Genomic DNA, 13,795 nt, shown 5'->3' with positions numbered 1-13,795 from the left:
GTTCATATCTTTCTTTCTTGTTATTACCCCAAACTGAGGACCGAAATACATGAAATACACGAGGATATCAGGAAACATCTTTTCATTGGTCCCTTGGAATTACATTGTTATTATCTACAAGCCTTTTTATTTTATGACAATTAAAATGACTTACTGCACCTCTGAATGTTTCATCCACAGCAAGTTTTGATGATGTTCGATGTAACCCAACTTCAGCCCAAAAGTCTCTTTAAAACTTTTTCACCTTCCCCTGAAAAAAAAAACACTCTTTTAACCCTCAGGAGAGCCCTTCTCCCAATGCTGTGGATTCTGCCTGCAACGACGATCACACAGCTTGGCTCAACCAGCGGCGAATTAAGTCCTTTTACCACGGTGTGGTGGCCGATGACCTACGCTCTGGAGTGCAGATGCTGCTGCAGGTCAATACCTGCCTTATTCCCCTTCTGCTCCTCCCTAGGGCTCATCAAACAATGATACGAGATGGAATATGTTTTGAAAAAACTATTGATAAAACCAATAGATCAAATATCAAATAAAATAAACATAAAATATTATGAAATTAAACTTTGAACATAAGTGAATTAAATGAAATTAAGCAACCCTCACTGTCTGTTGTTCATTAGGGAGCAGGTTTGGGTCGTATGCGCCCAAACATCTTGATGATGGGTTTCAAAAAGAACTGGAGAAAATGCAGAGCAAGCTGTATGGATAGTTACATCGGCATCTTACAGTAAGTTAGAAAGGCACATTCACCTTCAGAATGCATAGTCATTTCAAAACATTGTCAGTAGGGCTTGTGCAATGAACATTAGGGCGCACTCAGAATGTTTGCTAAGCTAATGTGTCTGTGTTGCAGTGATGCTTTTGACCTTCACTATGGTGTGTGTGTGCTCCGAATGAAAGATGGCCTGGTAATGTCTTGGCAGATGCAAGCTCACAGTAAGCATAACAAGAGCATTCCCTTTGAAAACAAATCCTGTTACACATTCTTTCCACACGCATGAAATATTTCAAGATACATTCTAAACATTTTATGAACACGTAAAAGACTGATGATAAATATGTATGTATTGATGCCATATACTGCAGCATTCATGCATTATAAATTTTACTGAGGCACACTGTGGAATGTTTATTTTTTTCTTTGGGCTGTTAAAGTAACCTCAAGCTAATACTCTGTTTGACAGCCAACCCTGCATATGAGGCTCACCCAGAGCAGACAGGATCTCCCACAGACTCTCCCACCAGTGTCTCATGTATGTACTGAATCAAACACTGTTGAGCTTTGGGTTTTTCACACACACACACACACACACACACACACACACACACACACACACACACACACACACACACACACACACAAACACACAAAGGGTGTGATTCTCTATATACTCTTATCATGATGAGAACTCTTCACTCTGTCAGGCTGTTGGGTTGGTTACAGTCCTTTGGGTTGTTAGTTTCAGGCCCGGAAGCTTCCGTCCGTCCGCCTCAGGTCCCGACTGTGTTCCAGAAAAAGCAAGAGAAGAAGACTATTGATGTGTACTGGCTGTCTGATGACGGAGGTGAAGAAGAAGACTTTTTTATTTCAGTACACAGATGTACAGTACACTGCATGTTATTATGTAAGACCACTTGGAGGTTATGTGATGATATTCAAGATGAAATGTTAGTTTAACTTTCACAGTCAAAACTGCAGCTGTGGTGTGCTAAGTCTCTGATAAAATGTGGGTTTTTCCCTGTGGTGATGGCAGGCCTGACGCTTCTCATTCCCTATCTGCTCACCCGCAAGAAGCGCTGGGCAAAGTGTAAGGTGCGTGTGTTTGTGCGGGGAGATGTCGAGAACATGGAGGAGCGGAAGAACGAGTGAGTGAGCCACTGACTATTAACACTGCATGTGTGGCAGACCGCTGATGGTCTTCTGGAAAACGTTACATATTCCAAAAATATTCAGCATTAATATTGTATTTTGTACAATGCACCAACAATTAGTGCTTACCAAAAGAAAGGAGAAGAATGGGTTGTAGTCCATGTTGAAAAAAGGTTGAGGGAAGTAAGGCTTTGGGCCTAAATGTGTTGTGTCTGTCTTAAGACAAAAATCTCTGCAAGAGTTATCCATTCCAGTACATATTTCTCCAATCCACAGTATTAAGGGGGCTCTCTGTGTTTCCTCCAGGGTGATGTCCCTTATCAGTAAATTTCGATTAGGGTTCCACGAGGTCCAGGTTCTCCCCGACATCGATGACAAGCCTCAGCCTGAACAGTACGGTTCACGCATACCCCATCTTCCTCTCGTATAACCATGCAGTAATTCACAGTCAAATGGAGTCAGTAAAGAACGCTCTCTGTCCTGACAGTGTGAAGAGGTTTGAGGACCTGATCGCGCCGTACAGAGTGAACCCAATCAACAAGAGCGAGGACTCAGAGGCAGGGCTGAAGGACTACCCCTGGGAGGTGTCCAACGAAGAGATGGAGAGTCATAAAGCCAAGGTGACTCCTAAACCTGAATGTACTGAATGGCCTGAGAAATGGGCTTCAACATGTGGTGTCATGCAGAAATCTCTTAGTAATGCATTCAATGTCTCAATTATAGAATTAATTTGGCATTTTTATGCTTCTAATGATTTTTCTTTTGCCTACACATCTGTATCTCTCATTGTGATGGATTTTTTGTGTTTGAGTCTCGTGTCATTTATGTCTTGTGGTTCTGGTGTTATATATGTCTGGTATTGCAGTCTCACCGACAGATCCAGCTGAATGAGGTCCTACGTGATAACTCACGCGATGCTGCCCTCATTGTCGTGTATGTAAGACATCATGACATCACACATCAAATGATTTGGACACAGAAGTGTTTTGAGCGCTGGGCATGCTTTAGAAATGGGCATGCTTTAAAGGATGGACCTCAGATAGAATGTATGGGGTTTAACCATAGATATAGACCATTGATAGACCACCATAGACCTCTGTCCACCAGATAGAGTCCTAATTTCCTGTCTGCTCTGACCTTTAGGACCCTGCCCGTTGTCAAGAGAGGAGTGTGTCCAAGCGCCCTCTACATGGCTTGGCTGGAGACGCTGTCACGTGACCTTCGCCCTCCAGTCCTGCTCATCAGAGGGAACCAACAGAATGTTCTCACCTTCTACTGTCAATGACCCCAACTCAACCAAACAATACACTACACAGAAAAGCTAGTTTGCCGTGACTTGCAGCTGCCTAATCATTTGAAGGAAATGCAAACTAGCCGTATTAATCTAATCTATGTCTGTATATTGTAAATTTAATATCAATCTGGTTGTTCAATTATTATTGTCACATGGATATAATTTGTATAAACACCAACGGTAAACAACTTATTATGACAAGGGGTGCAGTTTTAACTATGCTCCTGAAACAGTGGCCTTTTAATTTTCATCACTTTGTGATACATGTAATTCAACACCTGTGTAATTAAATAAATTGTGTTTACATAATTAGTCATTTTTCCGACATATACATTCTCTGGGATTGTACCGGAAGGCAAAAAGCATGGCGTATAAGTAATTGGGGGAGTTGTGTAGTTATAGTTAAGCAAAACAAAGACTGATGCAACCCAAAGGTGATTTGCCTGAGGCCTTGCACTGAGCTTGCGTACAGAACAATACTTCCTGGAAGACTCCACGTCTGAACTCGAATTTCTTTTAGCCAATAGCAAGCGGCCACCGCGTGTTTGGAAACAACACACCCTGCTAGTTATATTTCCTCAATTGTCTCATTCTTCAAACTTCCACTTATTCGACCGTCTTGATTTCCGGTGTAAAGAGGGGGGGATTAGTGTTTGGTGTGTTTGACAGGCACGTCAGGGTAATTTAGACAACTGACCGTATGAAAACGCAGTATTCTTTTATAGCTATTCTTTGTTGTAGCTAGTTGTTTTTAGCCACGGTGTAGTGGCTACGTAGCCAGTTAGCTAGCTAGCTAGCCAAACATCCATAAACTCAGCGTTGATCCACAGGCGAGATGAGCGACAGAAGTTCTTCCCCTGACCCAAACACCATGACATTGGTTGTTAAAACACCTAGGCAAGAGGATGGAGACGAAATAATCGAAGGAGTGGAGTTAAACTGGAAGGTCTTGGATTTGAAGAAACATTTGTCACGGGTTTATCCCTCCTGTCCAGTAAGTGACACTGATGGAATGTTATGTCGTAGCTACTAACGAACTCCATGCTAACGCTAGCTAAATAATGGTAGCTCTTAAACTGTTCAGGCGTTTTTGATTTAATACATCTGCAGTGACATTCACTTGATGTTTTTTTGTCTGGGGAAACTGACTGTTACCCATTGTCCTTAAATGTGCTAAGCTAGTTTGGGAACCAATCGACCCTTGCCCTTTGTCGAACGCTGTTATTATGGAAGTGTGGCAGTTGTTGTAATCCGATGTGCCAACATAACCGAAAAATTAGCCTATCAAGATATTTTTCTGAATGTTTAATACAATGTACCTACTCGTCCTTCGGATAAAATTAAATGGAAGTCTGATTAGGGCGTGTGATCGATCGCCAGCTGTCTAGTTCTCTTATCTTGTTCCTCTACCATAACCTAGGCGGAGAAAGACCAGAGACTTATTTACTCTGGCAAGATGCTTCCAGACAACCTGCCCATCAGAGACGCCTTCAGAAAGGTAAATATATATGCACTAGGTCAAGCACTTGGAGATATTTGAACTTATCGTTACCCCAATACACACTGCCATACAATCACAAGTTCCCCAATCGTCTACTCCGTTCCAAATACATGGGGCAACTTTAAGTCTCCTTCACAACTACACCTACTCTACACAAACAAAGAATAACAAACGAGCATTGTTTGTAGAGGATGACTTGTCCACGTTTTGTTTGGCAATGGAGGACAGTGTAGACTCCAATTACAGTCATACAGCCTGTGCCACAAGCAGCGCACGGTTCAGACTGTTAAAGCATTTTAAGCACATAGAAGCTCTCATGGATTCTGTCACCGCTATTGTTATGTGTTCTAGGACAGGTGTCATGTTTTTGAATGGCTGCCAGTTCAGTAGCAGCTCTTAAGTTTGTCCTCAGTGTAAAGGTTTGCCTACTTCTTATCAGCGTGTGGAAATATGGCACGGCAGAACATGAGTCAGTGTTAAACACTCAGCTCAACCTCTTGACTTTACTAATACTAGTACATACTCAGATTACCTTTTGAAGAAAACTAAATCTATTGCCTCATTTGTTGAATGACACTCTGAAGTTAGTTAAGGAACTTTGCAAAGTGTAGCGTATGGACTGTGCGGCGTATTCTAACCATATGGTGTCTTTCTAACTCACAGGGAGACCACATGCCTATCGTACACCTGGTGTGTGCTTTCAGACCCCAGCCTGAAACTCAACAAGGCGCCAGACCCAAGGTATAGCCCACCTTATCCTCCTCTTCCTGGGCAGTTCACTGGACTGTAGTTTCACAATCCACCTGTCCTTGCTGGAGAAAATACAGATTCAGAACCAAAGTCACTGTTACATTATGAAGTACAAAAGGTGTCTCTTCTTTACATTTTTGCACAGGTATCTTTACAACGCATTGTGCAATACACAGTTAAACAAACACGAAAACATAATATAAAATGACAGGATGAGACAGTAGTGCGTTATATATTATATTACGCACGTGATCTTTTAATACATTATTCATACTGTTCATTGGAAAGACTAAAGATGAGGGCGTGCAGCAGTAAGCCTTTAGTAAACGGAAGTGTTCTAGCATGCCTGCTGAAGCTTAGCAGGTGTACTTGCTTAGTAAGCATGATAGGCAAGTTAGTGTTCTGTGCTAATGTCAAGTTAGCATTTCATGAGAATAACTTAGAATTCCTGGGTGTTTCCCCATTAGCCTTCAACCACAAGTTGTGGTATAAGGGATGTTTTTTCAGTTTCCATCTGTGAAACTGTGTGTGTGTGTGTGTGTGTGTGTGTGTGTGTGTGTGTGTGTGTGTGTGTGTGTGTGTGTGTGTGTGTGTGTGTGTGTGTGTGTGTGTGTGTGTGTGTGTGTGTGTGTGCTCCCTGGAGATCACCGCTCTAACTCAGTACCTCAGTGGGTGGAAGGGACACAGCTGCGTGCCTTCTCTCATTCAACTCCCCCAGGAGTCCTACTTCTCACAGGCCTGCACGACTCCAGAGCTGAAACACACACACCAGTCAGTCACACACTATGTGTCCGCCACAACGCCTCCACAGCACAGCTGCAACACACACGCCAGTCAGTCACACACTCTGTGTCCGCCACATCCCCTGAGTGTCTCAGGTCTTTTCCCTCGGAGCACAAATTGCAGGGGTGGAATCATTTTAAGTACAGTCTTTGTGAAAATAGTTGTACAATGTAGGATTAGATATCATATTCAAAGCCACTTTTAGACCTCAAAATGCTGATGTGCCCAGAAAGGTGATCTGTTTTTCCCCAAGCGTCCATTATCCTTTTCATCCTCTGACGGTGCCTTTGTCTCTTGTTCTTTCAGGTTAGAGCAGAGGAATCCTCCCCACCCTCGTCAGAAGAAGCCAGGCAGCCTGCTGAGGTGTCTACCCCACCTCCGTCCGCACACGCTCCCCAGATGCCCTCTACTGGCGGCCTGAGACACCGCGGGCACCCCACTCCAACCTCGACTCCTGTGGCCACGTGAGTTATCAGAGTCACCAGTGCAGGCTGGGTTTCTGTTCCTGGTCTTTCTCTTCACCCGTGTTGCTGTTATCTGCCTCATACAGCCAGCACCATGCTGTTTTTATGGGCCTTTGGTTTTATTGTTGCAACAGAGTGCCAGAGTGACTCTTCAGCTCCTTCCATTATAAAACTTTTTTTATCGAGGCTAATGTCCGTGTCACGCGTGCAACTTTGCAAACAATGGAGCCAGCAGTCTTGAAGTTGTAATCCGTAATTTGCTGACGTGAGCCTACGCCACCATCTGTTCATGTGAGATACTGTCGCATGTGGGAAGATCACGCGCTAATGATGCATCTCTGGTTTCTGCAAGCCACTCCACAGAGCCAGGGAGCTGAGCGCATTAGATAGACAGCGCACCACCCTGTCTGGTCATGTTCCTCAACCAGCCCAGTGAATAATATCAGGCGCCGGCATCTCGCAGTGCTGTGTTGGCTGGCAGTCTGGTGTCTAGAGCGAGGTTGTCATGGTGACCGAGGTTCTCCGTCTCTTGTCTCCTCAGGGCTGGAGCTGCAACGATGGCCCACCCCGACTTCCCCACCTACTCACTCTACAGCCCCCAGCAGCTGCTCTGGCTCCAGCATATGTATGCCCGACAGTACTACATGCATTAGTAAGTACCAGTTTAGTATTAGTGCTAAGATACTAGCACAAGTATTTCCGACAGTACTACATGCATTAGTAAGTACCAGTTTAGTATTAGTGATAAGATACTAGCACAAGTATTTCAGACAGTTCTACATGCATTAGTAAGTACCAGTTTAGTATTAGTGCTAAGATACTAGCACACGTATTTCAGACAGTACTACATGCATTAGTAAGTACCAGTTTAGTATTAGTGCTAAGATACTAGCACACGTATTTCAGACAGTACTACATGCATTAGTAAGTACCCGTTTAGTATTAGTGCTAAGATACTAGCACAAGTATTTCCGACAGTTCTACATGCTTTAGTAAGTACCAGTTTAGTATTAGTGCTAAGATACTAGCACAAGTATTTCAGACAGTACTACATGCATTAGTAAGTACCAGTTTAGTATTAGTGCTAAGATACTAGCACAAGTATTTCAGACAGTTCTACATGCATTAGTAAGTACCAGTTTAGTATTAGTGCTAAGATACTAGCACACGTATTGCAGACAGTACTATATGCACTACTAAGTACCAGTTTAGTATTAGTGCTAAGATACTAGCACAAGTATTTCAGACAATACATGCATTAAGAAATACCGATTTGGTATCAGTACATTTCAGACTGAAAGTACTACATGCAGTCGCATTAGCTATGATCAAAAGGAATACATGCTCTTGTAAGTAGCATTTTACCAAGACTTGAAAGGCATTCCTTACTGAAGTTGTTTACTTTTTTTTTTTTACAAGTGTTTCCCAGACCATCTCTTACCCTGTAGTCACACATTATGAAAGGGAGACAAATGGGCGTTCCTAGCTTGAGGTTACCCGGTTACACAACTAAACAAATCAAATCAAACTTTATTTATACGCGCATTTCATACCAAGAGGTTACACAATGCACTTCACAGAAAGAAATGGGGGGGGTTACACACACTCATTTGACAGAGGGATATAAAAGCTTTATAATGTGAAGTGCAAACATAATACAAAGCACACAGGTGAAAATTCACCCTAGTTACCTCAGGACTCCAGAGCTGCACATAAGTATATTTATTAGACAAACAACAACAATCGCAATCGGGCTCACTCCCAGCACAAGGCTGAAAGTGAAGCAATGATAAACACATCGCACAAGGTTCATATAGACAGAAGTTTAGCGTTCAGCAGGGAAAACAACGTGGTACGGATGGAAGTTTTGCACAAGGTCGAAAGAAGCACAGTTCGACCCTTCTTATCATCTCTGGTCTAAACATGCTCTTGTACATATGCAGACTAAGTGGCACCTAATAATCTAAGTTACACACACACACACGCACACACAGAAACGCCATGTTCCTGCTTTCATAAGCACATAATTCATCCAAGGAATATATTAATACAAGGCACTTGATTAATATATTCTTAAGTCATTAACAGTGCTTGGAAATGATCTCCATCACATGTCCTGTGCCCCTTGTGCTCTGCTGATCTGTGGTGTTTCTTGTTGTCCAGCCAAGCTGCCATGGCTGCTGCCTCCTCTACGTCGCTGGCCTCCACCGTCGGCACCACTCTGCCTGTCGCACCCCACCAAGCCGCAGTCCCTGCCGGACTGCCCAATCAAGCGCCCATTGACAATTTGCCAGCCAATCAGAATGCCGCAGATCCTGCATTCATCAACCCGGAGGGAGCCAATCAGAACCTGCGAATGAATGCGCAGGGCGGGCCTGTGATGGAGGATGAGGAGGAGATGAACCGTGATTGGCTGGACTGGTTGTACACTGCCGCCCGTCTCGGCGTGTTCCTCAGCATCGTCTACTTTTACTCCAGCCTCAGTCGCTTCATCCTTGTCATGAGCAGCCTGCTGCTCATGTACCTGTAAGTGTCTATCGCCATGAGTACTAATATTACTCTTACTGCAACAATACTACTAGTACCTGCAGTCTGCTCTTACCTTACCTTACCTACCTGTGTTTGTAATACTCTTACTACTGAAGAGATGCAACTATATTATCACTACTAGTACCTGCAGCCTGCTCCTCATGTGCCTGTAAGTAGCACTGTCACCACCAGTAGTACTATTACCTGTTTCTGTGGCCATTGCTGTTAATGTTAATCTTATATGACAGTAGTGACAAGCCCATTAATGTCAATAATATTGTGGTTGTATTGCAAGACAAAAACCCTTTCATTGATACCATCACCGTGACTGTTAAAAAGGCTATTGTCTGTGGCGTTCTTGTTACTGTGTAGAGTCAGATGAGGAGGCACATGCAGGCCCTGTCCTTGGTCCAGTCTGGCTGTCACAGACTTCCCACGGTTATATAACTTAGCTCGACTCAGCACTCTGGCCCTCATAGCTCTGAAGTGTGGAAAGAGGTGGAGGAATGGAGCGAGGAGAGAGAAGGGAAATGAGGAAGGGAGGGAGGGAGGAAGGGATGAAAGAGCAGGAGAGGAGAGAGGGAAACGAGGGGTAGCGAGGGGCAAGGGTTAGTAAAAGAGAAACAGCATGGCCTGAACAGCAGCCACTGTGGCACACACACACACACACACACACACACAGACAGAGGCTTCTTTTGAATGCAAGAGCTTCGGCGTCTCCCTGTGGATGAGTGGATGTGGCCTGGGAGGTCTCCCCAAACTCCACAGCTGCACGGCAGAGATTAGGCCTGGATGGCAGCTCAAGGACTTCAGTGTTTACCGATAAACGAATCCGTGCTGACGTGGCAGTGTACACACACACACACACACACACACACACACACACACACACGCTTGCTCCCTTCCTCAGGCGCAGTGGTTAGTGACTGGCTTTACTTCAAGCTCCACATTTTGCCAATTAAAAATGGTCCCAGTCTTTCAAAATATTCAGAGTTGCTCTGGTGAGATTATTTTAAGCACAGCCCCACTGTTCTTCATCTCTACCCCCACATCACTCCTCTTCGTTTCCATTAATCTTAATCTGGAGTCAGGTTGCTTGTTTGACTTGGTCTTGGTGTTAGTGACTTAAGGGCCATTGGCACTGGACTCTATTTCCCCTCCATTTCTTCCTGGCTTCTATGGCGCGTCGAGGAGGCTGATGACACTGAGAATGTGACAAAGGCTTTCTGTGCAAATGGACGATTGTAAGAAGAGTTTCACAATTTCAGGTTTCTATCTATGAGTGCTCTGGGGCAGATTTATTTTTGAGTCGTTCGTTAGTTTGCTCTGTTAGAAATTGGGGAAGGTATTGAGATAGTTGGGACGAAGGCTATATGCTTTCATAAGCTGCCATTTTCTCCTTGCGGAAGGCAAGGCCATTTTATTTATATAGCGCATTTCATGCACATGTGCAACTCAATGTCCTTTACATATACAATAGCAGGAAAGACAATAAAGAATTAAAATGATAAAAAATAAGAGTAAAGTGAAACAAGTAAAAAGAAGACCTGACATTAAGCGCTTGCTTCTTTTTTTCTTTTTTCTTTCTCCTTTTAGACACACCGCTGGCTGGTTCCCCTTTCGACGGAGGCCCGTGGCCAGGGCTGTGAATGAACCCGCCCCAGAGGTCATCCAGAACCTGAACAACCTGAACAACCAGAACCAACACAATGAGCCGGTAAGCAGCGACACGCGATACTGGTGTAAAACAACAACAATGCAAAGGATTCGGTCGGTGCCGAGTTTTGTTTGTTGTTTTTTTTGCATCAGGACCAGTTTGGCATGTCTCCACCCCCCCTCCCTTCCCCCTTCCTTAGACACCTGTTCTAAGCAGGAAGGCTTTGTTTGTTGGAGGCCATCTGTTCTCAAACAGGAAATGCAGCCTCTCGGTTAATTCAGGTCACAGAGAATGGTTCCTCTGGTAGGATGGTGCCTGCAGTATCAAGCTCTCATTTGTGCGAAGTGAAAGACGACAATTAATCGAAAGCAGCTAAATGAAGTCACTTTTCTTCATAGTGAGCTTTACACTGCAGGGTATCCTATGCCACTCCTGGGCTGTGATTGGATAGTCTTTTTTGCTTGGGAAGGTTCCTGACTGAGTGAAATGACCTGGAGGTATCTAAGTGGTAGTCATAAGGAGAGCTGGTCAAATTCTCAAAATGCTTAGGAAAGGTGCTTCAATGCTTCATTTCTTATCTCCTTTATAAGAGGGAGGAATATAGTACTTAGTACTACTACCCACAATTCATTGCAGCAGCAACATTTAAAGACACACACCAATAACTAACTAGGCCATGTAATTATGAGGATGTTATTGGTGTGTGTCTTTAAATGTTGCTGCAGTGCAGTCAGATTCTCTCATCACCGCAGTTGTGTATTATTATGAATTCTCCTTCACATCTTCACTTGACCTCATGACGTTTTCCATCAAGGTCAAGGGAAAGTGGTTAGGAAAGGACAAAGGCTGTCTTTTTTTTTTTTGTACTATCTGGAGTCCTGTCATCTATTCTAGATCGCAGATGACTCTGGAATTTCTTAGTTGCAAAGCATCATGGGAAATGTAGTGCATCTAATATGGCCTATAAAGCTATTCTTTGATAGTACAGTACAGGGACCTTCTTGTATGTTGTTATAAAATGTACTTGGGGTTAAGTCAAGGTTTAGTAATATTTAAAATACATTTAAGCAATATTGGAGCGATACACCAAATTATTCATTTTTAGCATTAGCATGACATAATAAAGGTATTTCATACGCAATGGGACCAGTTACTCTTCCAGTTTCACCCTTTAGTGTGCTGTCCTGGGTCCTCACCGTGTGTGTGTGTGTCTGTCATCCACAGGCAGAGCCCCCTGCTGAAGGAGAGGGTCCGGAGGCCGCAGCAGAACCAGAGGGCCAAGCCCCACATCCCCTCACCCCAGTCTTGGTCCCTCCACACCGGGTGTCTATAGTCTGGACCACCTGGATCTTCTTCAAGACCTTCTTTGCCTCGCTCATCCCGGAAGCGCCCCAGATGGGGGCAAACTGAGGGTAGTAGAACCCCCTCCTGTTGGACGCACAGGCTGAAGAGAAGATAGGGCCGTAGGTCTTGACGATGCTGGATGGAGCGAAAGACACTTACACCACAACCTTGCAACATTCCCAAACAAGAGGGGATGGAGACGAGACCTCACAATTTCTCGGAATAAACCGCAAATTTTCATTGATGATGATGATGATGATGTCTCTTTGTGATGGTGCACCTTGAAGTCTTTGGCTTCATGACCAAAACCATAAACCAAACGAACTCTGAAGTTCAAAAGATATATTCCAAGTTCTTCCTACTCTTTTGCCAAACGTTTGTACATAAACTGTAAACATGTCAATAATTCTGTATATAGAGTGGCCAGGGCACTTTAGAGAACCTCTCAATCTGTGGCCAAGTGGAGCAGAGCTGCTGTTTTGAAGTTCTCTTATGCAAGCCTCTTGTCATCAGTGTTTCATTTTCTGGGAGGCCTCTAAGCTGCTAGTCTCCAAGGTTGTGCTGAAGACACAGATCACAATCCCGCCTGCTTCAGATTCCTCACGCCTTGATTGGACACTGACATAATGACTGCTATCAATTTAGTTTCACCCCTTTCACTTTTCTGTGTATCTTTAGCAACATTTCAACTGAGTGTGCTTCATTTGGGTTCTTCGAAAGCCAAAGGGTGCAGATTAGTATTTGCATCCTGCTTTAAAATGTTTGTGCTTCATTTTATTTGTAAGCACATGATTTTTGTTTGCTTTTTCAGTGTATAACGGATGAGTCAAGGTGACGTTAAACAGGCATATGAGCATGAACATGCCCCATAGAAAGTGAAGCTAATATGCAAACTTCGCTTCATTAGGGTGAATCTTAATAGCAGGATTAACCAAACAAGGACTGGGACAGGAGTTCTCTGTTCTTCTCTGACACAATGGCACTTTGGTTTTTCTAAATAGTCATGGGACAATTACAGGAGACGCAAGCTTGACTGATGCCATATTTCTCATGTTCTGCACCACAGACGCTCAGTGAAGGTTTAATCCACCTACTGTATTTAAAAAAAGGAAATGTCTTTATGTTATGGTAGGAAACAGAAAACAGTTTTGCTGTGAATGTAATGGAAGTGTATCTATTTCTGTACAGGATTAAAATAATACATTTTTATTAATCAAACATATTTTCCTGTCTCTTTATTTGACATCTCTCCCTCTCTCTGGACCTCTTTTGAAATGTCAGAGTTCTGCTATACACACTGAAATTGATCACAAAACCTTTAAGAACCTCCACTGGATTCTCTAGGTCAATTGGTTGGTTTTTTACCTTGGTTGTTTTTGTGTCTTGTCCTGTTTTTTTTTGGAGTGAAAGAAAACATGTTATTCAATTCCACATTTCCTGAGCTGTGTCTAGGGGTGCATTCTTCTGGAACAGTCCAGCCTCCTTCTCTAGAAGTGCAGGGGTCACTACTGGTCATCTGACATCCCATGGCTGCCAAAACATTCCCTCAGGACCCGTCCGGCTCCTCACTTCACCCTGCTTCCTTAAGTTAAAGAGGAGA

At 43.6% G+C, this 13,795-nt stretch overlaps 2 protein-coding genes across 2 annotated transcripts in view; both read left to right on the top strand.

Annotated features, from left to right (window-relative positions):
- slc12a3 (solute carrier family 12 member 3) overlaps positions 1-3,580 on the top strand; it is a 14,477-nt gene extending 10,897 nt beyond the window's left edge. The window contains exons 17-25 of the mRNA XM_031562509.1: positions 282-419; positions 624-730; positions 857-939; positions 1,470-1,568; positions 1,758-1,869; positions 2,180-2,266; positions 2,361-2,493; positions 2,739-2,806; positions 3,017-3,580. Of these exons, the coding sequence (XP_031418369.1) occupies positions 282-419; positions 624-730; positions 857-939; positions 1,470-1,568; positions 1,758-1,869; positions 2,180-2,266; positions 2,361-2,493; positions 2,739-2,806; positions 3,017-3,158 (969 nt within the window). The 3' untranslated portion in view covers positions 3,159-3,580. The remainder of the gene's footprint in view (positions 1-281; positions 420-623; positions 731-856; positions 940-1,469; positions 1,569-1,757; positions 1,870-2,179; positions 2,267-2,360; positions 2,494-2,738; positions 2,807-3,016) is intronic.
- A 160-nt stretch (positions 3,581-3,740) lies between these two features.
- Positions 3,741-13,413, top strand: herpud1 (homocysteine-inducible, endoplasmic reticulum stress-inducible, ubiquitin-like domain member 1). Its single transcript, XM_012818843.3, has 8 exons — positions 3,741-4,161; positions 4,588-4,665; positions 5,332-5,409; positions 6,508-6,665; positions 7,207-7,317; positions 8,829-9,191; positions 10,791-10,911; positions 12,076-13,413. Exons 1-8 carry the CDS (start codon positions 4,003-4,005, stop codon positions 12,259-12,261), a joined length of 1,254 nt encoding a protein of 417 aa, XP_012674297.1. The 5' UTR covers positions 3,741-4,002; the 3' UTR covers positions 12,262-13,413.
- Positions 13,414-13,795: the final 382 nt, after the last annotated feature.

The sequence above is a fragment of the Clupea harengus genome, chromosome 3 (assembly GCF_900700415.2).
Source record: "Clupea harengus chromosome 3, Ch_v2.0.2, whole genome shotgun sequence".
Classification (NCBI taxonomy): domain Eukaryota; kingdom Metazoa; phylum Chordata; class Actinopteri; order Clupeiformes; family Clupeidae; genus Clupea; species Clupea harengus.
This window is presented reverse-complemented; position numbering and strand designations above follow the sequence as displayed.